We start from the raw sequence: 27,668 nt of genomic DNA, 5'->3' as shown, positions 1-27,668 counted from the left end.
TCGGTGACGATTTAATTTGTCTTGTGATTGAGCTGATGATGATGTTGCTGTTGCTGTTTGTGTTGGTACTGGATATGGGGGCCCAGAGTAGTGGTGATACAGGGCTGAATGGTAGTTATGCTGAAGGGGGAGTGCTGGATTTTGAAAGGTCCAGGCAGGGTATGGAGCTGATGATATTGCACTTGGCTGTTATTAGAAAGGCCCTGCTGACTGGGGTGACAGTACTTGGCCCTGCCCATATGTGGACCAGGAAGGTGACTTGGATGGCGGTGCTTGGTGCTGCCCATATGTGGATCAGGTTGGTGACTGGGATAGCGGTGCTGGGTGCTGGCCATATGTGGACCAGGTAGGTGACTGGGATGGCGGTACTTGGGGCTGCCCATATGTGGACCAGGAAGGTGGGTGATGCAGTGGTAGTTGACCCTGCTGATATGAGGGTGGAGCAGAAGGACCAGGCCATGCGTGTGAATCAGGAAAGAGCGGTGCTGTGCCAGCCCTGACACTGTGGCGCCGGCGTATCACTGCCTCGCCCTCACGATTATCTGGCTCCTGAAACTCCATAGCCTGATGTCCATGTGCAGTATGGAGCTCTCTTGCTTCTGGCAAGGCGTCCTGCGCCGTAGAGACTGTCTGTGGAAGATAGACCCCTTGCAGCAAAGAGTCTCGACCAGTTCTTTTCTGCCTTTCATGCAACCTGGAAAAGATACACAGCAAAATGTTTACTATTTCACACAAGCAATTTTGCAAAAGCTGAAGCTACATCAATTCCTTCTAAGAATAAGACGTCGGTTATTAGTCCCGCAATGCGGAAATTTACATAGAGGAAGTCAAAAAATTTCTCTCACCAAGAAGATACTGTGGTGTTGTTGACAGTCACCAGCACCAAGGTGGTTTGGTCCTGAATCACCCGGCTGTCCTCTAGCAGTTGTTTGATGTGCTGGTATGTGTGGACGATGGACTGGGGAATTGGTAAAGTTTTACCCTTGCAGTCTTTTGGCCTATTTCGTGCACACTGATACTCCTTCAACAGCCTGAGGGAAACACACTCAGAGATTCTGTTGCTGTCAGGTCTCTGGGCAGCCTGGCCATGGATCATGAACAGTCTAGGAAGGAAAAAACGACATGATCAATATTGCACAGCAGACAGTATATTAATTTAAAGAAAAGAAAAAAGATGTGTTATGAGTCATTATAGTAAGTATAACCCCACTTCACGGTTAAACCTAGTATATTACTGAACAGTCAAAAATGCGGTGAGCATTTACAGAACAACCTTATTGGTCTTGTGTGATATTGCTTTAATGTAACATTTAATTAAAAATAAGTATCAGACTTGTGATTATGCGTGCATCCACTATAGTGCAGTTCAGCTTTCAGCCACTTGCTGACCAGGTGCAGAGCCACTGCGTTTCCTGGATGCTCTCCATGGCCCAGCCAAGGTCTTCCGCTTACATTTCAGCAAATATTTTGTCAGCGACTACTCCATGGTGTGAAGACTTGAGTACAGCCGCACAATCTCATCTGTCTCTGAGGCTGACAAAGCTGTTATGGTGCGGTTTAGGTTGACAAGATAGCCCGCCAATTTATCAACCACCTCCCATCCAGGAAAACCCCTTACATCAGATCGGCTTTCCTGAGAAATGAAGAACATGGAGAAATGTCTATATATTATACACAAATTGACAAAATGCAACTGTAAAAATAGTTTATAAAGCTATTTATTGGTCATTAAGTAAATGGCAAATATTTGCACTGGTGCACCGGTTATACAGTATAGCTAACACTAGGGGTCAGGGTTATATGCATATAAAATCGAATTGTGCTGGACACACTAAGAGTTTAGTTAAATTACCTGAGATGAAGTGCTTGGTCCACTCGAGGAGTTGTCCTCACTGTGTACACTTCTGGCTGGACTGTCAGGACTTTCAGAGACGCTGCGGACATCAGAACTTCTTTCCTAGAAATTTGTAATGGGGACAAATTGCATTATAAAATTGCCTGTTTACACAATTCCTTTTTATACAAGCAGGCAACAGAAAGACAAATAGCGATAATAAATAAAATATAAAATTCATAGCATATCTAAATCAGTAACTTTCAAATGATCATGTCATTGTCAAATTACCTCAGGGGATGTGTAAGATGATGTGTTTGAAAGGTCACTGTGGAGAAATGGTGGACTGTGAGGGGGTGAAATGTCCAACTCTGCTGCATACTGGGGGGCTTCAGGTGGAGTCCAAGTTAGGATGTCTGCTGCATCACTTACTGTGACATCCAGAAACTCATCCTCCTGAACTTCGTCCAGCAAGTCAGGTAGAATGTTGCCAAGTTCACAATGCTGTTGTGAACCCAGCAAGTCTCCTTTGTCCGACTGCTCCAACAAATATTCAACAGCAATGCGCTCACCTAAAGAATCATCATAAAAAGAAAAAGAAGCATTTTTAATTCAGAGTACTAGACATATTTCCATTAGAATGGGGAAAAAAGCAAAAGGATTATTTGTTGAATGTGTAGTAGTGAAGCTGGGGTTGCAAGGAGAATGAGTTCTCTTGGTGTATCTTACCAGTGGGTCTCCCAGGGGGAATGAATTCTGGCAAGAGCGGATTGCCGAGGACTTTGTTGCTGAGGTCATTGATGTTGGACATCAGGCGGATGTTATAGAGTTTTGTTTGCGATGCACCCCTCATACCCACAGCTTCATGGGCTCGGTTCATGTTCCATCTGGAACTACCCTCAAGCACAGACCTGGGCATTGTACGGCCCCCGGGCCGCATCCGGCCCTTTGGCTGTCTGTGACCGGCCCGCGTGAGGTCAACGGAATATTAGGAATCACACATAAATAAATGAACATCATGCAGAGAATACAACAACATTTCTTTTATTTTGAAGGTGCCTTTTTTTTAACATTTACCTGACTTACATCCCGAATGCCGCGAGCGGATGATGTGTTGGCGAACGGAGTTAAGAAGAGATGTGAGTTAGCTATTAGTCCGCAAAAATGTCAGCCCACGTTAAGAGAAGAAAGATAGAGTTTTTAACGAGACATGGACTGCTAAGTATTTATTTACTGAAGTCAAAGGGAAAGCCGTGTGCTTAGTTTGTGGAGAAAAGATCGCTGTTTTTAAGGATTACAATTTGAACCGCCATTACGAGACAAAGCACGGAGAGACTTTTCCGGACGAAACGTAACGAGAAGGATCGAGGACATCGCGGGAAATCTCAGGCTTCAGCTGCTAAAGAAAGTGGTCGATTTTGACTTTTTCTCCTTGGCTCTGGATGAGGGCTGTGATGTCCGCGACACAGCCCAGTTACTCATCTTTGTACGTGGGATGACGAAAGACTTTGCGATTACTGAGGAGCTGGCAGCAATGCGGTCAGTAAAAAGGACGACTTTTGAAGCGGATGCAAGATAAAGTGAGGGAAATTAACCCACGGTCATGAAAAACCTGGAAAAGTCATGGAATTGTTAAATGTTATTTAAAATTTATTTCCAGTCCTGGAAAAGTGCTTGGAAAAAAATGAAATCCCAAAAGTTTTGGAGAAGTCATGGAGATTTGTTATATTCATATTTTCATGTCGTTCATTTACGCTGAGTTTTAATTAATTCAAATGCTTTTAAAAGAAATACGCTCAAAATATAAGTAGGCATACTATCTCATACTAATTGAAATGTTCGGTGGGGAAGCAGGTGAGATAATGCACTATGCCAGGGAAGTGTAGATTTAACCATGCTTGGCTACAAATGGAAAAGTACATGCCATGTGTTACAACAGACGTCAATCAAACTATTGTCTCATTCATTTGTGTAATTCAGGGTTTACTGTATGCTTTGAAATTCTCAAGTTATTGAAAGTCATGGAAAAGTCACGGAAATCCATGGGTTAAAAATGTGTATGAACCCTGTGTATTATACATCAGGAGGTGTTGTGTAAGTCAGTGCTAAAAATGAATCATGTTACTGATGTTGTAACTAAATTAGTTAACTTTATCAGGGCAAGAGCTGAATCACAGACAGTTTGTTGCACTTTTGAGGAGCATGAGACTGAACATGGGGACATGCTACCACACAGCTGTCAGATGGCTCAGTCTGGACAAAGTGCTTAAAACAGTATGGGACCTGAGAGCAGAGATTCAAGAGTTTTGTGAAAAGAAAGGCAAGGACAGCCCAGAGCTCTCGGATGCAGACTGGATGGAAGATCTTGCATTTGCTGTTGATGTCACTGCATTAATGAATGAGCTAAATACCAAGGTGCAAGGCAAGGGCCTATTTGCACATGAAATGTACAGCCTGGTGAGACTTTCATGAGAAAGTTGCAGTTTCTTTCAAGCCAGCTGGGGGGTAACATTCTCAACCACATGCCAACACTGAAAGAAGCCCCACCATCAGTGGATCACCTCCGCAGGTACACTGCTGGCAGAGCACTTTAAGTCAGTATCACTGCTAATGTTTGATTCTTCACTCAAAGAGGAGAACTTTTCATACGTGAGGAGGCATGCTCAGAAGATGTTGGTTCTCTTTGGATCTACTGACATATGTGAACAAAAATTTTCTGTGATGAAGTTTAACAAATCCAGATACAGATCCTCTCTCACTGATGATCACCTGTCAGCTGTCCTTCGCATATCCACCTCAGATATTCAACCTGACTTCAGTGCACTTGTTCATGCCCAAAACAGACTAGATTTCTCTCACTTAACAAGAAAAAAAAACGCAAATGGGGTGATTAGACTAATGCAAATAGTAATAGCACTTTGTATACAGTTAATTTAAAGCTGATCTTTGGAATACTGCAAAAAAATTGCATACTTTGTTCACAACTGTTCTTGTAAATGTTGATTAAAGTGTGATATATTGTTGGCGTTATTACTTTGGCTTATCAAATTAATATGAATGGATTTAAGTTCAGCTTATTGGTCCGGCCCTCCACAACTGTCCATGTTTCTCATGTGGCCCTTCGGGAAAATGAATTGCCCACCCCTGCTCAAGCATGTACATCTGAGTGTGCATTGCATTAGACCTCCAGCCTTAAAAGATACAAAATGTTCGCGATTATAGAAACTACATTTTAAAAGAAGACATGTAAGGAGTATGAGTCATGCCAAAGATATACAACTTCTCTTTACCCGGGATAAATGTGCACTGGTGGCGATGAAAACTTTCCACAGAAGAGGACCCCCTGCCACATCTGAAGACATCCAGGACCTTGTCTCCCTTTTTTGAACCAGAGCGGACTTTGGTATACAATGCAACTCCAGGAGGATCTTGGATGCATGTCAAGTGCTTCTGTTGAGTCTCCCATACATTCGTCATGCTCTCAGGGTTGATGAGTCTTAAGCCTGTGGTGTCGGTCAGTTCCCACATGGACTCTAGCAAACCATCGATCAGCCTCCGTGTTTCCTCAACCCCCCGAGTTCTCCGCTTGCAATGTCTGCCCAGTTCACTGGAGCTGATGTTGGCCAGAACTTGAGCCTCTGTAGGAGCATGACCTGCATGCTGTTTCTGCAGCTCGGACTTCTTTGCCTCTTTGAGGCTACGAATATCTTCCTGGTCCCACTCAAAAATGCAGTGGGACAACTTTGAGCAGAAAGTACCATAGATAGGGTGGTGTTCCGTCGTGAGTCCACGTGTAAATCTCCTCATAAAGTGGAAAATGTCTAGTCTCACGATGGTTTTCCAGGGTCGCAGCCATGAAAGAACCGGGGAGGTACCTGTGCAAATTAACGATCACGGCCAAAAGTTATGCATAATGTTATAATTACAATTATCAACATGTGACTCTCTCCAAAGTATGATCTGACAAATATGACCTAATACAAGTAGCACTTGGGGGGTAAGCTATCATGTATGATAAATAATTGTTCAAGTTTTGAAGTTTGGGCCTGTAAGAAATAAAAAACAACTACATAAACATTTTGACGGTCACACACCTGTCCCACTGCAGCAATCTCTGTCAACATAAATTACTTCTGCTTCTGGCTCGCCAGCCTTCTTGTAGCGCTTCACGATCCTCTGGCACAACTCATCCAGTCCAGCTCCCTCACCAGTGGTGAGCACACAGTTGAGCAGCTGCCCACATTCGTTGGTGACATTTGTCATCCAGGTAGCCGAGTCTGCAATGTCACCAGCAAGCTTCTTTGTGATCTATTAAATACAGAAATAAAATTGGGATTAAGAGAAAAAAAACTAGATTGCATGACAACATAATCAAGTGTTATCATGACCGTCATTTGTCAGAGGTTTGCCTGCACCTTTTTTGTGGAGTCGAGCTTTAGGATCCTGCCGTATGTCGATGTTATGACACCCTTCATCTCATCCAGATGACCCAGGATTTCATTGACATGGACCCTCTCAAACCACTGTGCAAGGGGTAGGGTGCGATAGGTTGGTGGCTGCCCATAGGCTGCTGGCTCATACTGGGTCAACGCATTCCTCCTGCTGTGAAGCTTACAGTCCGACAGGTACTCAACTGTGCGCCTTCCCCACTCCTCACTGTGAACTTCCTCTAGGGCTTGCTGCAGGTAACTGGAGCTGTTCCCTACTGTTCTTGGTTTGAGGAAGGTAACACATTGCACCCAATTCACCACTGGCGGCCTCAGGTGGACAACGTAAGGAGATGTGGCAGGAAAAGAAGGTGGTGGTGTAGGAGTATGTTGCTGTTGGGATGGAGGAGGTTGTTGTTGTTGTGATGGAGGGGGAGGTAGTTGTAGTTGTGGAGGAGGAAGTTGCAGCTGTGGTGGAGGAGGTCGCTGTTGTTGTAGTTGTGGTTGAGGAGGAAGTTTCAGCTGTGGCAGAGGAGGTCGCTGTTGTTTAGGTCGAGGAAGTCGTCGCTGCTGTGGAGGAGTAGGTTGTGGTTGCAGTGAAGGGTTCCCACTTTCTCTGCTTAAGCCTGAATGACCTTCTTCAATATGTTGAAGCAGGCCTACTACACCCGTGACATTTTTACCACACTGCTCACAAGTTTGCTCTGCGTGAAAGTCAGATAAATGTTCAGAAAAAAACTCAGCATGTATGTCCTTGCTACAAAGAGCGCAGTGTATCGGCTCTTGGATCTGACAGCTTGAGGTGCTCCGAGCTGGCTGCCTCCCTGCACTTGGGATGCTCTGGGTAGTGAGGTCTGTCAGCTGACTAGCTGCACTTGGGATGCTCTGGGTAGTGAGGTCTGTCAGCTGACTCCCTGCACTTGGGATGCTCTGGGGAGTGACGTCTGTCAGCTGACTCCCTGCACTTGGGATGCTGTGAGCAGACTCCATCAGCAGCCTTCCTGAACTTGAGCCACTCCCTGTCTCTCTCTGCTGACTCCCTGATGCACCTGACTGTGAAGAAAGAGTTTAGTTTTTTCCCTTTGTATGAAGATAGGTGTATTTCATTAATCACAATTGTGAATCAATACAAGCAGAGCCAAGATGATAATACATTATCCAGTTTACATGCTATAAATGTAGCTACACATTGGTTTATGGTGAATACATCTTTAGAAAAGATATCATTATTGCTTACCTTATGATATCTGCATTTGCAGGCAATTTGTCCCCCGAAGATGTCTATCTCGCGGATTGGTAGGTTGTAGATAGGAGTCAGTGGACAGGAGCTGATGAGCTGCATGACAGCCTTCCATTTCTTAGACCCCGGCTTCTTATCTGTGGAAAACCGGTACTTTCCCTGGGCATACTGGTACATGATACCTTCCCAGTATGCGTCTGGTTTACCCGTCTTAGTCATATCTGCAAATATGAAACATCTGCATTAATATCAGAAGAAACCGCAGGTTTAGTAAATGCATTAAGGTGACGTAGGTGATGTAAATATCCTCACACTGCATAAATGTTATTCCTGTCTTTACATATCTATGTCTAGTTTAATACATTCATTATGTACGTTATTCCTGTCTTTACACATCTATGTCTAGTTTAATACATTCATACTGTATGTTATTCCTGTCTTTACACATCTATGTCTAGTTTAATACATTCATAATGTACGTTATTCCTGTTTTTACACATCTATGTCTAGTTTAATACATTCATAATGTACGTTATTCCTGTCTTTACACGTCTATGTCTATCTTAATACATTCATACTGTGTGTTATTCCTGTCTTTACAAATCTATGTCTAGTTTAATACATTTATACTATATGTTATTCCTGTCTTTACACATCTGTCTAGTTTAATACATTCATAATGTACGTTATTCCTGTCTTTACACGTCTGTCTAGTTTTGCATGTTACTTATTACTTGCTGATTTCATTTGTTACTGTTGCCGCGCTAATACAGTAAATGTCCGCCATTGTCGGATTACTAAATTGCCGTACATCTTATCGTAACGTTAGTGAAATGATTACACGGATATTTAACGCTGGAAAAAGTTCAGTGTCTGACACAATTATAACACGACAGCAACAGCGACATTCATACTGTATCCTTACACTTGAGTATTGCATGTTACTTATTACTTGCTTTTTCATTTGTTACTGTTGCCGCACTAATACAGTAAATGTCCGCCATTGTCGGACTAATAAATTGCAGTACATCTTATCGTAACGTTAGTGAAGTGATTACACGGATATTTAACGCTGGAAAAAGATCAGCGTCTGACACAATTATAACACGACAGCAACAGCGACATTCATACTGTATCCTTACACTTGAGTATTGCATGTTACTTATTACTTTCTTAATGTCCTTTGTTACTGTTGCCGCGCTAATATAGTAAATGTCCGCCATTGTCGGACTATTAAATTGCTGTACATCTTATCGTAACGTTAGTTACGTGATTACACGGCACGGATATTTAACGCTGGAAAAAGTTCAGCGTCTGACACAATTATAACACGACAGCAACAGCGACATTAAGTTGTGTAATAGCCGCCCAGAGTATAATTTTACTTACTGTTTTTCTCTCGCTCTTTTTAATGTTTCGCCCGAAAAGGTACTGGTATTTATCCTCTGATGAGACCGGTAGAGAAGGGGCGGGACTATTGATGACGCTCTCGTGACACGACTGCGACGTGACACCCGCTACCCAATCCTCAGGTCCTACCTGCAGTCCTAACCGCTGTTCGGACTGCGGGTAGGACTTTCGTTTGATGTGATAGGACTTCAGTTCAGACCTGGTCGATAAATTGTTAGGACTTGTCAGGATCTGTTAGGACTTGTTAGGAACCGTTTAGGACTCCAGGTAACGGCCTGTCGCTGGAGGGTACGGCCACAACAACCTGACAAATTTTGTTGTTTCAATAACTTTCACCATTATGTAGCGACCAGAGTTTGAGACTGTAAATGAAAGTGTTGGGCTAAATATAACTGCGATGGCTGGGAATCAAACCCAGGTCAACTGCTTGGAAGGCAGTGTTGTGCAATAGTAGTAGTAGATTTGACGTTGGCTAATTATTAATAATCATGAAATATGATTATTAAAATAAAAATTATTTATTAAAAATAATTAAAAATTATAAAGCTATTAAGAATAGTAAAACAATTAATTAGAAATGATACGGTTATCATAATATATAATAATGGTTAAATAATTAATGAAAAGAATAAAATTATCAATTAAGAATGAAACAATCTGTAATTATTACTTATCGTCGCGGGGCACCACCCCGGTTACAGGGACCAACAAGTCAATCTTTAAATATCAGTCTCAAATGATATAAATTATATTAATAATCTCAATAATTAATATTAAAGATTATATAATAAACAATGAAGGGTTTTAAGTTCGAGCACAGGCTATAGTAATCCAGCTGTATTCACATACATATGCACAAATAATCACAGAAATACAAACACTTTAATTATAAAAGTATTTATTAAAGGGAAATAAAGTTAATGTTATTCCATGATTCTTCATTTAACAAACTCCAATATTTCAAAGATGGCAACAACAGCAGCAGCACTTATCACAATTGTCACACATGTGATACTGAGTATCTGTGTGTGTGTGTATGGTCGTGGGTGTGTCTGCCTGTCTGTGTCTCTATATGTGTGTGTGTGTAAGAAAGAGAAGGGGGAGTGGCTATGGCGTAATGACGAGATCACGTGGTGACGTCGTCTGGCCGAAATCAAGAGGTTACGTTCAAGTAATCTCAAGATGGAGGTTTATGACCTCTGTGACAACATGAGGTCGAAGACAAGATGGCGGTCGATCGCCAGTTACACAAAGGAATATTTCTAGACAAAGAGATTTCTTATCTCCTGGTTCTGGTGCCGAATGGCGTCGAGATGAATTTAGGCTCTTTTAGTCAAGATTTAGCTGTGTAACATGAAATGTATAAGTGTAGGTCGGGACGTGTGTAAAAACAGGTTTAGGAGAAAAGATAGAGAAAGAGATCAGAGAGAGAAAGACATCAGAAACATCGTCAGAGACAGACTTCCGGCGAAGCGGGCAGTCCAGTTACGTGAGATTTATCTTTTAACAAATGTAAATCTCCGCACAATATCTCTGACCGTAACACGTTAAAAGGAAGCGCCGGCTTGTTACCGCGCGCTTCTCAAAACACATTAGACAAAGGAACCGGATGTGACGTCTCAGTTCGCCGTGTAACACGGCTTAAAACAGATCTGCGATCTTCCAAACAAACATACACTCAAATAAAATGACACGCTAAGTATAAATACTAGTCTCTGCCCAGACAATAAAGCCTCTTACTGTGACCTCCGCGGTGTTGCTTGCGCGTGGCGCGCGGATTTTCCGGAAGTTCAGTGAATCTCTTGTTTTTGAACCTCAGGATGCGTGCACGAACGGCGGATTCCTGGAAAACAAATGAGCGAAGTCCTGGCCTCTTAAGCGGTGCTCCGGTGGGTCTCGTCGTTGCAACGGAGGTCAGCGCTGGGCCGAATAGAGCGAATTTCTCTTGCTCTTGGAACGGTATTAAACGTTGTTCGTCTTCTTCGACGGGATTCTGCTTCGTCTTTCTGCGACAGAATGATGCTTTGTCCTGCAGGGACAAAGCAGTGGCGCAGTTGTGGATTGTGGAAAAGAAAGTCTCTGAGCTCGGCCTGCGAGCGAGTTCCTGTGCGCGGCCTTTTCAGGTTAAAATAACAAAAAGTCCTATGAAAATAAAACGTCGACTGAATAAAGAAATTAAGAAAAAATGAAAATAAACGTCTGTAATTGCTCCCTAAAAATACCTCCGGATCAACTAACTGGAAAGGTCAGCTCTATTTTCAGGGAATTGGGAAATGGCTGCGATTTTTGATGAGCAGCCCCTCTTATTAACCTGAGGAGGGCCAGCCTCCTTGAGGTGTGGTCATGGGATGCTGCTGGCTTTAAGCCAATTGAGTGTCAGAGGTCAGATCAGAGTGGGAACGGCCAGGAGCAGAGCAGGGGTTTCTGGGGAAACCCCAGGGATTAAGTTACCACCAGAAGATACAATCTCCATGCTTGATCTTAGAGGGAAACTTTAGCTGGCTTCATCTTGGCTCACAGGCCTCACTTTTATAACCTATTTTCTGGTCAACTCACTGGGCTGTTGCCCAACAGCAGCTATGCTCACCACTATACCACCATCGCCAGAAAATGTTTGTTATTTTGTAGCCACAACACGATAAATTTGTGAAAAATGATTGAGAAACCAAGTTGAACAGAATGAAAAGAGGGGAAGAAAAGATTAGACGGTTTACCAAAAGTACTGTAACACATAATTGAAGCTGTCCACATATCTACATTAACTCTGAGTGCAAGCATAGCAAACTTGCTATGACAAAGTGCAGTGCAATTGAGCAATTGACTGAGTCCTTGAAACAACAGACTTATCATTTCACCTAGTGATTCGTATCGGCTAAGCTGTTGCATCAGTATGCTGCTTAACAGTGAGAGCTACATGGACATGAAAAGCAGCCTGTCGTTGTTGGCAGGATTTGAACCTGCGCGGGGAAACCCCAATGGATTTCTAGTCCATCGCCTTAACCACTCGGCCACAAAAATCTGACGACAACAAAGTGTCGATGAAATCAGTAAGTTAAAATTGCTAAGTAGAATGGGACGGGCAGGAATCTGGGATTATGGTGATAAGTTTGGAGAAATAGTTAGCTCTTGCAATTGTACTTTTGTTATTAAAGGAAGATAAGATTTATTTCATATATAAGTAGTGGACATGGAGTTTGGTCTTTTTCTATTTCTGTTCGGCTTTTCTACACAGCCATTTGAGTTCTCAGAGCCTCTCATTAACCCATGTAGAGGTGTTAATAGGTGATTTCATTCTTATTCTAATAGGGGCACTACAATCCAGTGTGGTTTGACAAAAAGTATTGAAGCCATTGAGTTAAGAATGATGACTCGGAAGGGTTATGGTCAAGAAGACCTGTTTATGAGAATTTTGAGGCACTATGTTCATTTAAAATACGGGAACTTAGTGGTTTTCAGTTTTTTTTGGGCAACATGGAACGAGGAGTCAAACTTAGCTCAGAGAGGGTCAGAGACAAATACAGATCCAGAGCCCCGGAGCACAGCCTCTTTCAGCATCCTACGACGTTGCAAGGATGTTGCTCTTGTTGGGGGCCACTGAGATTGTTTTCGCATCAATTTCTTATTCACAGGAACACTGATATCCACTGGGCAGTTGCTGTTTTCAAAGAATGATCCCAAGAGGGTAGATCAAGTGCTGCAGACGGAACTGATGGATGCGTCAGAGTGTCATCAGACAAGGCGGTGAAGCAGTTGGAAAGATTGAGTTGCAGTGTTGAGACAGCCTCACCAAAGCCCCTGTTACGCCTGCGGACTACGACCTGATGAAACCCGGGGACAGGTGGAGAGCTCCCAAAGAACTTTGACAGGGATGTTTGCCTCAAGTATTTTAGTCTGCTAGCTGAAGTGAGATACAGTCGCAAAGCACAGATGGCATGATGTTTGTTAGCTAAGTAGTCAAGTATAGAAATACAAGGTAGACTGGATGTGATGGTGCGTTAAGCATTCGGAAGTGATGTTGAGTGGGTCCCATATACAGTGCCTTGCATAAGTATTCACCCCCTTTGGACTTTTCTACATTTTGTCATGGTATAACCACAGATTAAAATTTATTTCATCGTGAGTTTATGTAATGGACCAACACAAAATAGTGCATCATTTGGAAGTGGGGGGAAATATTACATGGATTTCACAATTATTTACAAATAAAAATCTGAAAAGTGTTGAGTGCATATGTATTCACCCCCTTTACTGTGAAACCCCTAACAAAGATGTGGTGCGACCAATTGCATTCACAAGTCACATTTGCAAGTCACATAATTAGTAAATAGGGTCCACCTGTCTGCAATTTAATCTCAGTATAAATACACCTGTTCTGTGACGGACTCAGAGTTTGTTGGAGATCATTACTGAACAAACAGCATCATGAAGACCAAGGAGCTCACCAAACAGGTCAGGGATAAAGTTGTGGAGAAATATGAAGCAGGGTTAGGTTATAAAAAAATATCCAGAGCTTTGAACATCTCTCTGAGCACCATAAAATCCATCATAAGAAAATGGAAAGAATATGGCACAACTGCAAACCTACCAAGAGGAGGCCGTCCACCCAAACTGAAGAGTCGGACAAGGAGAAAATGAATCAGAGAAGCAACCAGGAGGCCCATGGTTACTCTGGAGGAGTTGCAGAGATCCACAGCTGAGGTGGGAGAATCTGTCCACAGGACAACTATTAGTCGTCTACTCCACAAATCTGGCCTTTATGGAAGAGTGGCAAGAAGAAAGCCATTGTTGAAAGGGATCCATAAAAAATCCCGTTTGGAGTTTGCCAGAAGCCATGTGGGAGACACAGCAAACATGTGGAAGAAGGTGCTCTGGTCAGATGAGACCAAAATTGAACTTTTTGGCCTCAATGCAAAACGCTATGTGTGGCGAAAACCCAACACTGCCCATCACCCTGAGCACACCATCCCAACAGTGAAACATGGTGGTGGTAGCATCATGCTGTGGGGATGCTTCTCTTCAGCAGGTACAGGGAAACTGGTCAGAATAGAGGGAAAGATGGATGGAGCCAAATACAGGGAAATCCTTGAAGAAAATCTGATGCAGTCTGCAAAAGACTTGAGACTGGGGCGGAGGTTCATCTTCCAGCAGGACAATGACCCTAAACATACAGCCAGAGCTACAAAGGAATGGTTTGGATTAAAGAATGTTAATGTCTTAAAATGGCCCAGTCACAGTACATAATGGGAAAAAGTCCAAGGGGGGTGAATACTTATGCAAGGCACTGTATGCAAGGTCAATTGGAGGTAGTAGTGAAAACTGTCAAGATCCTGGGATCTGGTCATTGAGCTCTGATGCCTTGCTACAGGGATTGCATTTGTCAGCTAGGATATTAGATTGAGTACAAAAAAAGTGTAGATTTGATAAATGTCAATTTTGAGACGGAGTCAAGACAGAGCTTCTTAGTCGTACACACAACGCCAACGCATTCGCAGAAAAAGATAAGACCTGACCAAGATCAATGATAGGCAGTTCCACAATGAAACTAATTCTCAGATGCATTGTGACGCGGAAGTTGACTCTGCTGACAGCACTGCTTAACCCTAGAAAACTAAGGTCGGGTGTTTCTTACCCGAATGAGTGTGGTCATTGAATTTTCATTGTGTTGCTGCTGTCTGAGTGGCATGGGTCCTTGGGTAGCTTCATGCTGCTCACTGACATCAGAAAAAACATGAACGAGGTATATGTTGAGTCAAAACTTTATTTACATACAGCACAAATATTGTACAAACACAACTAGCATAGCCAGTGAAAAGCTAATCAGGTTAAGCTTGAAATGTCTCTTTGCAGCCTCTGGGTCATATGTTCTTTGTGGGACTCTGTCCGAATCTGCCCCAGTGTGTAGACATCTGTGGTGTGTAGCTGTGACATCCAGTGTAGCCTCTAGTCTTATTTGAAGTGTGGCACACAGGTCAGTGAGCTCCTGGCTGTGGAAGGATGGATCCATTTCATCTGTCCCGCTTCAATCAGCTGTAAACACAATCAGTACAATTAGCACAGTTCAATGACAACATACACCTACACATGTATCTGAAAAATGATTTAATGAATCTAACCTTACCCTCTTTCTTCTCTGCCGACTCGTGAACTCCTCAATGCTGATGCAAGGTCCGTATGGATGAACTGGAAGCTCCGTCATACTGGCTCATAGTGGGTCTTAGTAAGTCATAGTACAGGCAGCTGGTAAACATGAGTAATATGAGTTTATTATTAATAAACAGAAATAGCCTTGCTGCATCACCGTTGGAAGATTCACAGCAAAATTCCTAAAAGAATCCTGAACAGATACTTACGTACAATGAAGTCGTTTTTCCGCACTGCAAATACGGACTTTCAGCGAGTCTCAGCGTAATGTGCAGTGAGTCATTGTGTACAGGAATCCGGCTGTGAAAACACAACGATGAAAAAGATCAGATAAAGTAAAGCTGGAGGATGTATTTTAAACAGCACAGCACATATTTATTCATACCCTCGCTCCGCCGGTCATTTTGAATCCCTTTGCTTTATCACCCGCAGATCCAGGGCCTCTGTGGCCGCACCATGGATTGCGGTTTGTGGATCGCGCACCGGGGGTAGCAGTGTTGGATCCAGTGTGGCGGATTCTGAGTTATGTGGGCTGATCGTGGTGCTGGTGGCGGACCCTGTGTCGCGTTGGCTTTGGGCACGGGCGGTGGACCAGGACCGCGATGTTGGCTCGTGATGGGTCCTGGTGGGCGGCGGTGGAAGGTGACTGAGGACTGGAGTGGCGTCTGGTCTGGATGGTGGATCGTGGTCTGGATGGTTGCTGACCATGGACTGTGATCGCAGCGGGACTGCTTGGCATGTCATGTTAGGGTTGTCCACCCTTATCAAATGCTGCTAGAGACTTTAATCTTTAATCTTGATGATGTTTTCCTGCACGTGGCATCTATTGCACTTCTGTCCGTCCTGGGAGAGGGATCCCTCACATGTGGCTCTCTCTGAGGTTTCTACATATTTTTACCCTGTTAAAAAGGGTTTTTAGTAGTTTTTCCTTACTCTTGCTGAGGGTTAAGGACAGAGGATGTCACACCCTGTTAAAGCCCTATGAGATGAATTGTAATTTGTGAATACGGGCTATACAAATAAAATTTGATTGATTGATTTTCATCAGAGCTGTGAAGAGACGGAAACTTCCTACAAAAATAAAAATACGAGAAAAGTCACGTTTTTGAAAAAACTTACCAAGAGCAAACTGTTTGATTTAATTAGTTCATACCTATTTAAACATGCACTAGCTCCGCTAAAGCACTCGATGCTTTATTCTACTTTTAGCAACTGTCGCGCTAATCCCACAGTGGTTCACACGTGTTTCAAATCTGAGAGTTAGCTTAGCAGTTAGCAATGGCTTCGCTCTCTAGCTGGTTCTCACCTTAATTCAGGGACTGTGCGCCTGTCTTCTCCGCCTCGACTCCTCCACACCGGGCCCGCAGCTTTGCTTTCCAACGCACTCATCTTCTCCTCCAGGGAAACAGTGTTGTGTCGACTTCAGCAAGTTATTTATCCCGAAAACAGAATCACGCGTACGGAACACACTTCACACGATCCTCTCATGACTGCGGCAGACGCATTCTGCATTCACGAGGCTGTGATTGGACATGCACATCAGGTGATGACGCAAACGACTGAAGTAAGTTCTTCAGAGTAAAGCTTCACAACTGTCCTTTTCATCTTAAAGCAGCGGTTAAAACAGTTTTTTAATTTAAATTTGATATGGGATGAGTATGTAACTGAGGACCCGTTTATTCTATCTGGTTTTGAGTTATGTCGTTACCTGATTCGTGCTGTTCTGTGTTTCTACCCTCATAGTTGAATGCACATCCACTGTGCATTTAACCAGCACAATTGAAAAAGTGTCTGTAATCATGCCACTCTGTACAGTGGTTGAGATTTAGGATTGTGTCTTGGATAATAATAAAATGCTGAAATAATGTGGATTGTTTCATTTTTTTTTTTCATAGCATTGATTTTGCTCGTGGTATACAATGTAATTAATTATAGCACACTTACTTACTTAAGATCAATTTACAATTTCAAGTTTTATATTTATTTTAAGCCTGGTGTACTTACTCCAGATAGTTTAGAAAAAGGGGTTATCTGCTCCGAGGGAAACTATCCTGATTTGCGTTTGTAAAGCGCAGAGCATTGGCATTTGCATTTGCATGTGAAAGCGTCCCCTAGGCTTAGGAGAAGGGGGTCACCTCCCAACATTTTCAGGCTTGTAAAACGGCAAGACAGTGGTAACAGAAATTTCACCAAGAATTTCCTACGACATTAACTGCCACAAATTCTTCTTTTCATGCAGTGTAGGGTAGTTTCCCTGCTCCCATCCCTGTTTTTTTCAATAGGCACGTGTTCGGTTAATTTTCAAACGATGTTAATGTTAGAAGGTACATTTTTTCTTGAATATGATATAAGTTGTAGATTATGCAGGAAGACTGTGCCTTCACCGGACATGTCCCAGGAACGACTGGACCAAAGAACAAGTTCCCAGCTCTATTATAAAAAAAATTTGGAATTTTTCTTTAACGACCCCCTAATTTTTCACTAATTTTAGAGCCATTCATACCTTTTTCTTGTTTTGTGAGATGTTGTATAGGGGAATATGAAAAAGAGTACTTCAAATTGCCATGTATTGTTGTACATGAATATATTTTGAAGTATTTTTTATCGGGTATATTATATCAGGTAAAATTCACCCGACGTTAGTGATGGTGTAACTAATTTTATGTTAGTGTTCTAGGGTTAAGGATCAGGACAGACACTCATTGAAGATCTGGTCGTCCGTTGTCAGAGTCTCTGTCAGAGTCTGTTTCCTCTTCACTCCCCCTCTGACCTGCACTCACTTTACACTTAATATGTCAAACAATAAACACCATCACTGATCAGAAGTTATCAGGACACATACAGGACTGATATTTACTTTGTGTTTGTATGATTCGCTCTAGAGTTTGTGAAAAACCTGCTACACAATATGAAACGTGACGTGCACAGTCAGGATATCTGAGTTAGAGTGACCAGAACTATCCGGAGTCATGATCCGATATTATCGTTTAATAATAGGGATAAGGGAGTATACCATTGTCTGTGTCTGTTCAACCAACAAAATGATCTCTTCTCGGTTGGTTTTTTAGGCCTGACATGGATATGGGTTGATCAGACGTTGCTATGTTTATTGTTTGTTAGATAACTATTTGCAGAACAGCCTTACAATTAAGCTTCAGATAAATGTTTTGATCACAAGAGTAAGAGAACTATACAGAACAAGGTCTGAGTGTGTGTGAGTGAGTGAGGGAGAGGGGCGCTCACTCACTCGGCTAGTGGAGAGGAGAGCTCGATCTATGCGCGTCGAGCTGGCCTTTTTGCAACGCGGCTCGGCCAGTGGACGCTGAGAATATATGATCATAGATAACAATGTTACATGTTAGTATCCCTGTGGACAGAGTGGCTGTGAAAATGACAAGATTGTGTTTTATGGTGCTGGAGTTTTAATAAAGTAAGCATTTAGTTAAAAGGGTGTGTTTTGCCTTTTCTGTTGTTAAGGGGAAGGGGAACCACGATGACTGAATACTCAGGGAGGGGCGATAATGGGACACAAGTGCAACACTTGAAGCAGTTGGTGAAGCAGTTAATCAACATGGGGGAGGGGAGGAAGTATGGATCTGAAACGACACAGAATGTGAATGAAACACCAGAACTGGATGTGACATATGCAATGCATACACGCCACTTCTGACCTGGTGACAAATAAATGTATTCAACTCAGAGCCACCATTCATAAATTATCTTTTGTTAAGAAAACAATAAATTTAGAATTATTAATTTGCATGGCTTGATCATATTTTCCTTTTTGAGATGAAGAGTTACCAGATTAGCAATATGGAAAACTTATCAAAGTAATCGTAATATAAATGTATTTATTAATATGTGTAACCATCAAAATGGTGAGTTTATCCAGGAGGTGTTTCCATTCCTGTCCATTCATCATGTATCTAACAAAACAGATATGCTTATATTCTAATCAATCCAGCTGACAAGCAAGGCCAGGGTTCTCATTTATAAGAGAGTGCATAGGATTCATACTAAAAGTGTACGTACGTACAAAAGCCAGAAATGGTGTACGCAAAAGAAAGTTCAGATTTAGAAAACCGTTCGCACACACACCTGAACGCAATGTTTGCTTTATTAATCACAGTCCACCTGGAAACGTTCGTACATGGATCTGCCTCCTGTTCCGCCCTCCACAGGCCCACTTTCAACCATGAATGGTCAATGCAAAGCACAGCATGAATATAAAATTATGCTGCTGACCAATGGGTTTCCACCGTGAGTCCTGACGGAGTCATGGCATCAAGCGATGAGAAGAGGAAGTGAAACTTTCTGACACTGACATTGAGGTGCCTGTTAGTGAGGTGGAGAACGATTTAATTGGACAGCAGTGATGTCACTAATAAAGAAAATACGCTGAGACTCTGCCGCTGCTGTGTTAACAAAATGAGTGAGATCAGAAATAGGAACCCTCGCTTCCCTTTCGTCCTTCCATTTGCATGCACACATCACGCAGAACCCCGCACCACAGTCACGGCAGTATTTGTTTATTCAGAGCATTGGACCGATTCCATCACATCAGTGGATCCTAACCTCCTCTCTGAGATATTATTTGGAGAGTTTCTTCATTTCTTGTCAGTGATCTCCTGTGCGCTCCGTGCGCCTGATGGCACTGATTTGATGCTACACGCACGATGTTAGAAGATATTATTAAAAACTATTAATGACTCGGCTCTATAACTCCGCTGTTAAATCGAATCTGAACGTAATTTGCTGTAAGTTGTTTTATATATTTTTTAATTTTTAAATCAAAACTAAGCTGTTGGTTTTAATGTGAATGATGAAGTGGATCAATAATCTGGCTTCGGTTCAACACTTCACGTCTGCGTCGCCACTTTCCCGTCTAAAAAATGTTCGTTCGCATGGGTCAGAGTTTACGTGGAAATACGCAAATTTTCCCTTCAAGCTTGTTTTTATAAATCCGAACTATTGCGTGAGAAGTGGCGTACGCACCTTTCAGGCCCCGTTTTGTATATACGCAACGGTTATAAATGAGACCCCAGCAGCTTTACTCAAGCTATATTTAAGACATGAAAGTTTTGTTAGTCCTTGCTTGTAACCACAATAATTGTGTGTTGAGACTAGTGGCTGCTTCCTTTGCCAGATTGCCAGTTCCTGCATATGGTCCCTCCCTGCCCCACCTCTCATCGAAAATGAACCATTACCAGGCGTCTGTCTAGCCTTGTCTAAAAAGCCCTTAAGTCTGCTTGATTCTTGAGTCGGTTGGGTTTAAATTGCTTATGTCCGCTGGATGGGAGCTGCTGTGAGCCCATCAACAAAGCTCATTCCCCACTGAGATCCTACACCGAAAAAAAAACTAAAAACACAAGTTAGTCAAATCCTTCTCTGACAGGATAAATGGCATCTCCAAACTGTGATGAGCAAAAACAACCTACAAGTTCAGTGTGACCATGGCAACCAAGTTTCATAGAGCACTGCAGGGTTTGCTGTCAAAATGTGGACTGGAAAAGGAAAGGCAGAGTACGAACAACAGTGAGTGGGAAAAGTCTCAGAATAATGCAGCTGAGGACTTCTTTCATTCCACAGCCAGTGTGGTTATGTATGTGAGGAGCTGCCGAACACACTTACACACACAAACACACAGCTGATGACCTGAATTCCCCCCCTCGTTGAAATATTCCCTCTGCAGAATCATTCCTTCCCTCTGTGACAAATCCATTTATTTTCCATACAAATGATGCAACACATTTTAGTGGTTTAAAAAGTTGCTAAGAAACTGTTTCCTCATCTGCAGAATTTACATTCACCGCGTTGTCTTGCAGTAAATTCCTGTCACATCTGAAGCTTTTTTCCATTTCCAGGTCACAAACACTGCAGGTCTGCTGTTTAGAGTTGGCACACTTTTAAGGTCAAAAGGGCACCATGGTAAAAGTTTGTCAAACCAAAATGGCGTAAAGTTAATAAAAACAGCCTTATCTAAGAAACCTTTTGATGTCTGGAAGTATATTCAGAATGCCACTTATATTCCTGACACACATTTATAGGAGAGCATCGCCCCCCGACCAGCACTGTGAAATTGACATTAATGAGAGTTGAGGTAGGGAAGGAAGATGGTGCTTCTCAATTTCTGACTTTTTCCATGATGCTACTGCAGACAGACTCTGTTGGCTTATGAAAATTAAATTTTGCAAGCACAATGCTGTTGACCTGATGCAATTGCTTGTATAGCGAGGAAATGTTAATTGGTCTATCTGTGCAGCACTTTTGTGGCTAGATTACCATGACATGTGGTATGAATATTCATTGTCCTCTGAGCAGCACCTACTCATCCTTTTTATAGCATCAGCATTAGGTCACGATTTTACCATTGGCCAACACTTGGGTGAAGTGAAAAAAAACATGTACCTCCTTTTGAAAAGAAACTTTGCTTTTTCCACACATAATGTGTGAAATTAGTATATGGCAGTGTTAATTTTGGCACCTATTTTTGATTTAGTTTTAGTCTTTTGACGAAAATGCATATTAGTTTTAGTCATATTTAGTCATTTTTATCCTTCTTAGTTTTAGTCGACGAAAACGAATTACATTTTAGTCTAGTTTTAGTCACATTTAGTAGCCACATTAAATCCTTTTCTTCCCTTCTCAGGCCCAGGGAACCTGTGGTGTCTAAAACTGCATAATAGTCTAGCTTGCAGTACTTAGGTTGTCCATTAGATTTCCCTACCAGCATAAGTCTATAGCAGGGGTCGGCAACCATTACTTTCAAAAGAGTAAATTAAATAAAATTAAACACAGAACTTTGTAGGGCTATTTGAGTTCTCCCCATATTTGTGGAAAATGTATGAAATAAGAAGAACCCTATTTTGAAATAACTAAAAACATATAGCTGCAGCCTAATAGCTTAAAATATATATTTAGTTTTAAATGTGAAAACTAAAAGTGAGAGCAGGTCAGGCTGGAGGCGGACACAGAAACTGAAGCTCGGTAGAAATCACCTGCAGCTTCTGCTCTGATCAAGCAGCCGGTGAGTGGCTTCTTCATGTGAACGAGCTCTGATCTCACTGTGTCTCTCTGAGCAAGTGAGCGGGGCGGGGGCGGAGCCTCGGGACCGGTGCGCTATCTGGGCCACACACACAGACGCACTCACTCACCCGCTTCTGATACTTCATGACGGCCTGATACGATGATGTTTAAAAATAATTATGCGACTTAGTCAACCACCAACATTTTCGTCTCGTCTCGTCTTGTCAACGAAAGTTAAAATAGATTTAGTCATAGTTTTTATTTTCAAAAATCCGTTTTCGTTACGTCTTCGTCTCGTCTTCGTCATGGAAAAAAGATCGTTAACAAATATTTTTCGTCAGTTTTCGTCAACGAAAACAACACTGGTATATGGATGTGTTAGTTTTGGTCTCACAACACAGTAATCAAGTATGAACCTGAGCTGTGGAAATAGTGTACCTTCACATAGCTAGTACACAATTGGATGCTTTCAATTTATGTACTGAACTCCAGCTAATCCTCTGATATTCTCTGGGCTCACATGGTAGAGCTGGCTGCCCGGGTTTGAGTCTGGGCTGTGTGGCCCTTTGCTGCAACTTCAGAAAAACTCTGGACTCCATCGACATTATTCCCATCTAAAAGCGTCTTTACGGTAGTATGTGGTATGGAATTGGGTTATACCATTCCTCTGCTTTCTCCGTCTTGTGGACAAGGTACTAACAATGATAAATAGACGGAGGGGTTTAGTCCCACAGAGGCTGGCCATAATTTCAAATGTACACACTCCCAAAAACGTCAGATAAAACTGACCACCAACATGTTGGTGAACTTGCCATATTATATTTGCATGAAAAGCTTTAGTATAATCTCTGTCCTGATTAATCTATACCTGCTGTGAAACCATGCAGCTAATACCCCCTGTCATTTTCATGTGTCTGAAAGTAACACCCACCCACATTGAACCATCTTAGGTTTCAATTTCTGTTCTAATCCTTCTCTACATTATACAGAAACCCTGCTGCTCACTTACACAAGACTGTCCAAGGGAGCTTTGCTTTAACAGGATAATCATAGTGACGATCAGATTGACATTTCAAACACTCGCTCCATTCATTCCATCAATAGTGAGCCCTGCCTCTATCACTAGATCCATATTAGACTTGGTAGATTTTCATTTAGTCCAATTCACACTTCATTGTGAAGTTCTCACAGAGGATTTTTGCATTCAAGGTTGCAGCCTTACTCTGATTAAGATTAACACACACATATAATTTGAATTTAATTAATTTCTCTTCTTTTAATCCCACTGAGGCCAGAGAAACAGAGATCTTCTTTTACTCTCCGTTATTGTCAGCCCATCAGTGGCGATGATTTAGGAAGCAAATCCAATTATTTGACTTAATATTCACTTTAGCGAGCTGGGGATCCTACCTGGGTGTCTTTGCAAGTGGTCATTTTAAAAAAGGTGGTGGAAAAAATCTATTATTTGGTATTTATGACCTTGCTGTAGCCTACTTGAAATCAGAAGGTGGACAGTGAGTCTCTGCACTGTGTTCAAGTAGCTAACAATGTAACAGTTTGATTCAGCTGTTTTTTTTATATTTCTTTTGTTTTTCTTTTCCCTTGAGATTTCCTTAATTTGATCATGGGAGAGAGGAATGGAGAAAAGCAGCCAGAGCTAATACACTCACATAGGACTTTTTAGTATTTACACTGTTTTGAGGTTTATAACATCTGCATGCAATCAGTTCATAATGGACATAATGATGAGTGTGACAAATACGTTTAGAAGCTCAGAATTGATGATGTTTTACAGGGGATAAGTATCATCTATTGCACCTCTGCTCGTCCTGGGAGAGGGATCCCTCACATGTGGCCCGCTCTGTAGTTTCAAAATGTTTTTGCCATTCTTGATATACTGCGTTCACAACAACGTGAGGTCATATGACCTTGAAATTTCAACCTTCAACTACAAAGTCAAGTTAGTTAATGTGAGTACAGGTGAATGTTTGTATCAAATTTTAGACATTCCTTCAAGCTTATCTCAAGATATCACATTAAAACGTGTTACAAGGCATAAAATGCGATAAATAAGAGCGCTGTGACTTTTAGGTCCTTGAGTTATGTGTAATCATGTTCATAAAATGTTTTAGATCTTAGATTGAATTTACAAACCTATTATTCATATGAAGGGTTAGCTAAATGTTATGGTGGGTTAATAAGGATATTGCTCTGGATACTTACCGTAATTGGAGCCATCCATTAATCTAGCAGCAGCACTGTGCAAGGCATTCTTCAGTATCCATGATAACAGATATTTTCTTGCACAAGATGTACTGTAAGATATTGATTATGTCCTAGAGTTTAGATGTGTATTCATACTCTCCCCCTTAATGCAGAGTGTCCACCACCGCTGTGAGTTTGGCTTTACATGGAGTGACACTCCATTAGTGTAGGGCCAGAGGACAGGGACACTGCATGTTAAAGGACACATGCTTGGCTCAGCTGTCGACCATGTTGGCGGGGACATGTTTAAAACATATAAAGAAGTTCAGTACCTGCAGCGAGTAGATGACCCACAGTGATCTCTGGTACTGGCTCCACAGTGTGACAGCATGTCAGTTCAGGATTGTTATCAAGCCACACGACCACTCCACATATCTTTGTCGTGAGCAGAATCAGAGACGCCTGAGAGCACCTTGACAGTAGCAGCTACTCACTTCCATTAGCTGATGTCAGCCACTCAAGTGGCTGTTTGGCCACAGAAGTTGGAGCCATCAGATTGTGACAACACAGCCATTTCCTGAATCTGATTTGTCGAGCATGAATGTGTTTGCTGTGCATGTTGTCAGGAGATTAGAGAAACTCCCAGACTGATGTGGTGAGCCAGCCTTTTAATAACTCACAAGGCCATTCATTTGTTTACTGAGATAAAAATGCTCAGACTTGCACATGCACTCATTCATTTAGAGACACAAACAGATATGCATGCAATCAAGCACTCCCAGTACAAGTGCTGATGTGTCAGGGAGCATTTTTTTAAGGGGCCAGATTCAATTTTTTTTGCCATATATTCTCTCATTTATTCACTGTGTTGAATTTTAAATATGTGACAGCCTGACAATGATACAGCAGCACCAGGAAGGTGTCACAAAGACCACTCCCCACTTTCTGCCATGAGAGCCAACACAACTTAAGTGTATACAAATATTTAATAGGACCTGTCAAGGATTTGTATTAGTCGCACCCACCCGACCTGTAATGGGAGCTTAAGATATGCCTTAATCTACAACACAATACCCCAATACCGATAGCTGTGACATTTCTAATCATACTATAGTCCATCGCCTTAACCACTCGGCCACAATAACCTGACGAAGATAGCTGTGACATTAGATTAGCTGTAGATTATCCCCTTTGCCACAAGTGTAAACAGTCATGATATCAAGTGAGTGCAGATGAGAGCAGTTACTGTCATTTGATGGAGCTTGAGTATCATCTGACAGGACAACCTGCCTAAATCTTTCCAATACCTTTTTTTTGGCTCCCTCTGCATTCAACCTCAGCATCTCCCTTTTCTCTGATTAAATCCACCCTATTGCCTCCTGGGGGGTCAGTTGTGTTACGGTTTGGTGGAGGAGATGGACCCAGGATGCAGAGGTTATAACAAAAAGGTGTATTTAATATAAAAGAGGTCTTAAACAAGACAAAAACAAAACATAACCGGTGACTAATGGAGAGTCAAAAACCCGGGGATTAAAAACACAGGTGCCTACTCTGGTGAGCAGGAGCAGAAGTTGAGCATCAAGGCGCACAAGGAACACAGAAGATCCGCAGGGGAAAGCTGCACGAGACAGCAGTACAAACCTATAGAAGACTACGTGTAGAAACGAGTAGACAACGAGTACAAACCGACAGAGGACAAAGGGAAACACAGAGGCTTAAATACAGAGGAAAGGAAGGGGCAATTACGCACAGGTGAAACACATGAGGATTGGGCACGACAATCAACAACAGGAAGTAAAGACCGAAACACACAAGGAAAGCGGGACGACAAAATAAAACAGTTATGTATGTTATCACAGCCAAGTGAGGCACATTGTATTGGTTCAAAGGTATCAGTATTAGGTAAATGTATTAATTACTCTGTAACTTATTGGAACCTGTCTTTGGTCTTGAAGAGTTCAAGCATTTGTTTCCTCCTCCCTCCACTTGACACCATAGACTGTATATAATGATGGACAATGTGTCTCCACTCCCTCCCATTGTATAAAAAATGAAGCTAAAATATCTCAAATACGAATGCCACCATCTTGTGTTTTTATGTCATTTGGAGCCTGCTGTCATCATGACATTTCACTCTGTCTTATTGCTGACTTCATGGTGTGATTAGGGTTATTGGTTATTGGTTGGAGCCATTGTGGATAACACACAATTAGTTCTGTAGTTGTAGTTTGACATCTTGGTTCACTCAGCCTGAAATTGTGTTATTTTGTTGGTTTTGAGGGGGATGCATTTGTAATTGGGAACCTATCTACCCCAATCATGTCATAATCAGATTACACTGTAGGGTCTTTTCAAAATGATAAATGTAAAGTGAAGATTTTAATAAAAGATACATTAACACTTCAAACAAGAAATGATGTAGTCAGGGTAGAATGTGAAAGAAAAAGTGATCTATTTACAATTGTGACTCACAGAATACAGCAAAAGGATCTCAAACTGTGGGGCAGGAAGACAAAGTGATTGAGCGCCAAATAAACTGAAAGTAATTTAACTAAACAAAGCCTAATTGATTCTACCATTAGAAACAAAAATGCAAACAAGAGGCTCATCTGACTGATCTAAAAGAAAAAGAGCATCACCAAAAACAGTACAAGAGTTGCACCATCCAAATTACCTAGTGGTTCTTAACAAAAGGGGATCTATGTGAATACAAAATGTAAAGGGTACACAACAATCTTACCCAAGTCTTAAAAATACTACCACCACACTTACTTAAAAAATTATCTTAAAACAACAGGTCAGACCAACAGACAGAAGAGGAAGACTTCTTCAGTTGTGCTCCTTGTATTGAAGGCCCTGTATGTTGATTGGCCCGCTGGGAGTCTTAGGAGCCAATCAGTAGTAAATACCAGACTTTACAGGTCGTCTTCCATCAGGCTTGTTAGCATCTGGAGGGGGTAAGAGAAACATTCCTGGCATGTAACAGATCACATGTAAGGCTTGACATACACAAGGTCAAACAAACACCTTCAACAACACTCTCACAAAGAACTTACTTGTGTATCAGAGTGGACGAAATATAAAACTGAGATCCCCACAGATGGTGTTGAATTTACCAGACTGCCTTATGTTTACTGACTGGGTAAGGTCTGTAATATGACTTATGAAGCATACAGAGCAAGCGGTATGCCGCGATGTGTTGGTCCAGTTCGAGCAGTCTCCACGGATACAGACAGGGCATCACATGCACTCCTGCTGTGGGATGATGGGAAAGACTTTAATTTGCTCCCATTGTGCTTCTCAGACTTCTCCTTCTGGGTGTAAGTGGATTAAGGCAGTGCTAGTTCTCAGTGTGAAGCAGCAGCGGGTAGATCATGAGATACTG

At 42.0% G+C, this 27,668-nt stretch overlaps 1 protein-coding gene, 2 long non-coding RNA genes and 1 other non-coding gene across 4 annotated transcripts; all 4 read right to left on the bottom strand.

The window, feature by feature from the left end:
* Positions 1–616: 616 nt before the first annotated feature.
* On the bottom strand, positions 617–2,229 carry LOC128460688 (uncharacterized). Its single transcript, XR_008342232.1, has 4 exons — positions 2,126–2,229; positions 1,853–1,957; positions 846–1,633; positions 617–694 (listed from the first exon to the last, which is right to left on the bottom strand). It is a non-coding gene; the product is annotated as an uncharacterized LOC128460688 (long non-coding RNA).
* A 2,830-nt stretch (positions 2,230–5,059) lies between these two features.
* On the bottom strand, positions 5,060–6,938 carry LOC128460595 (uncharacterized). Its single transcript, XM_053445840.1, has 4 exons — positions 6,930–6,938; positions 6,250–6,729; positions 5,929–6,142; positions 5,060–5,709 (listed from the first exon to the last, which is right to left on the bottom strand). The coding sequence occupies exons 1-4, from the start codon at positions 6,936–6,938 to the stop codon at positions 5,060–5,062; spliced, it is 1,353 nt and encodes a 450-aa protein (XP_053301815.1).
* Positions 6,939–11,847: 4,909 nt separating this feature from the next.
* trnas-aga (transfer RNA serine (anticodon AGA)) lies at positions 11,848–11,929 on the bottom strand. The gene has a single exon. It is a non-coding gene; the product is annotated as a tRNA-Ser (tRNA).
* A 2,726-nt stretch (positions 11,930–14,655) lies between these two features.
* LOC128460210 (uncharacterized) lies at positions 14,656–15,615 on the bottom strand. Its single transcript, XR_008342186.1, has 4 exons — positions 15,438–15,615; positions 15,262–15,352; positions 15,030–15,148; positions 14,656–14,938 (listed from the first exon to the last, which is right to left on the bottom strand). It is a non-coding gene; the product is annotated as an uncharacterized LOC128460210 (long non-coding RNA).
* Between the last annotated feature and the right edge of the window lie 12,053 nt (positions 15,616–27,668).

Source organism: Pleuronectes platessa, chromosome 17 (assembly GCF_947347685.1).
Source record: "Pleuronectes platessa chromosome 17, fPlePla1.1, whole genome shotgun sequence".
Lineage (NCBI taxonomy): Eukaryota > Metazoa > Chordata > Actinopteri > Pleuronectiformes > Pleuronectidae > Pleuronectes > Pleuronectes platessa.
The sequence above is the reverse complement of the archived record's forward strand: the minus strand, read 5'-3'. Positions and strand labels throughout refer to the sequence as shown.

Coding starts and splice junctions, on each gene's coding strand:
- LOC128460595 (XM_053445840.1), bottom strand. Junction 6,143..6,249: donor AGCTCGACTCCACAAAAAAG/GTGCAGGCAAAC, acceptor TGTATTTAATAG/ATCACAAAGAAGCTTGCTGG. Junction 5,710..5,928: donor AGATTGCTGCAGTGGGACAG/GTGTGTGACCGT, acceptor TAATTTGCACAG/GTACCTCCCCGGTTCTTTCA.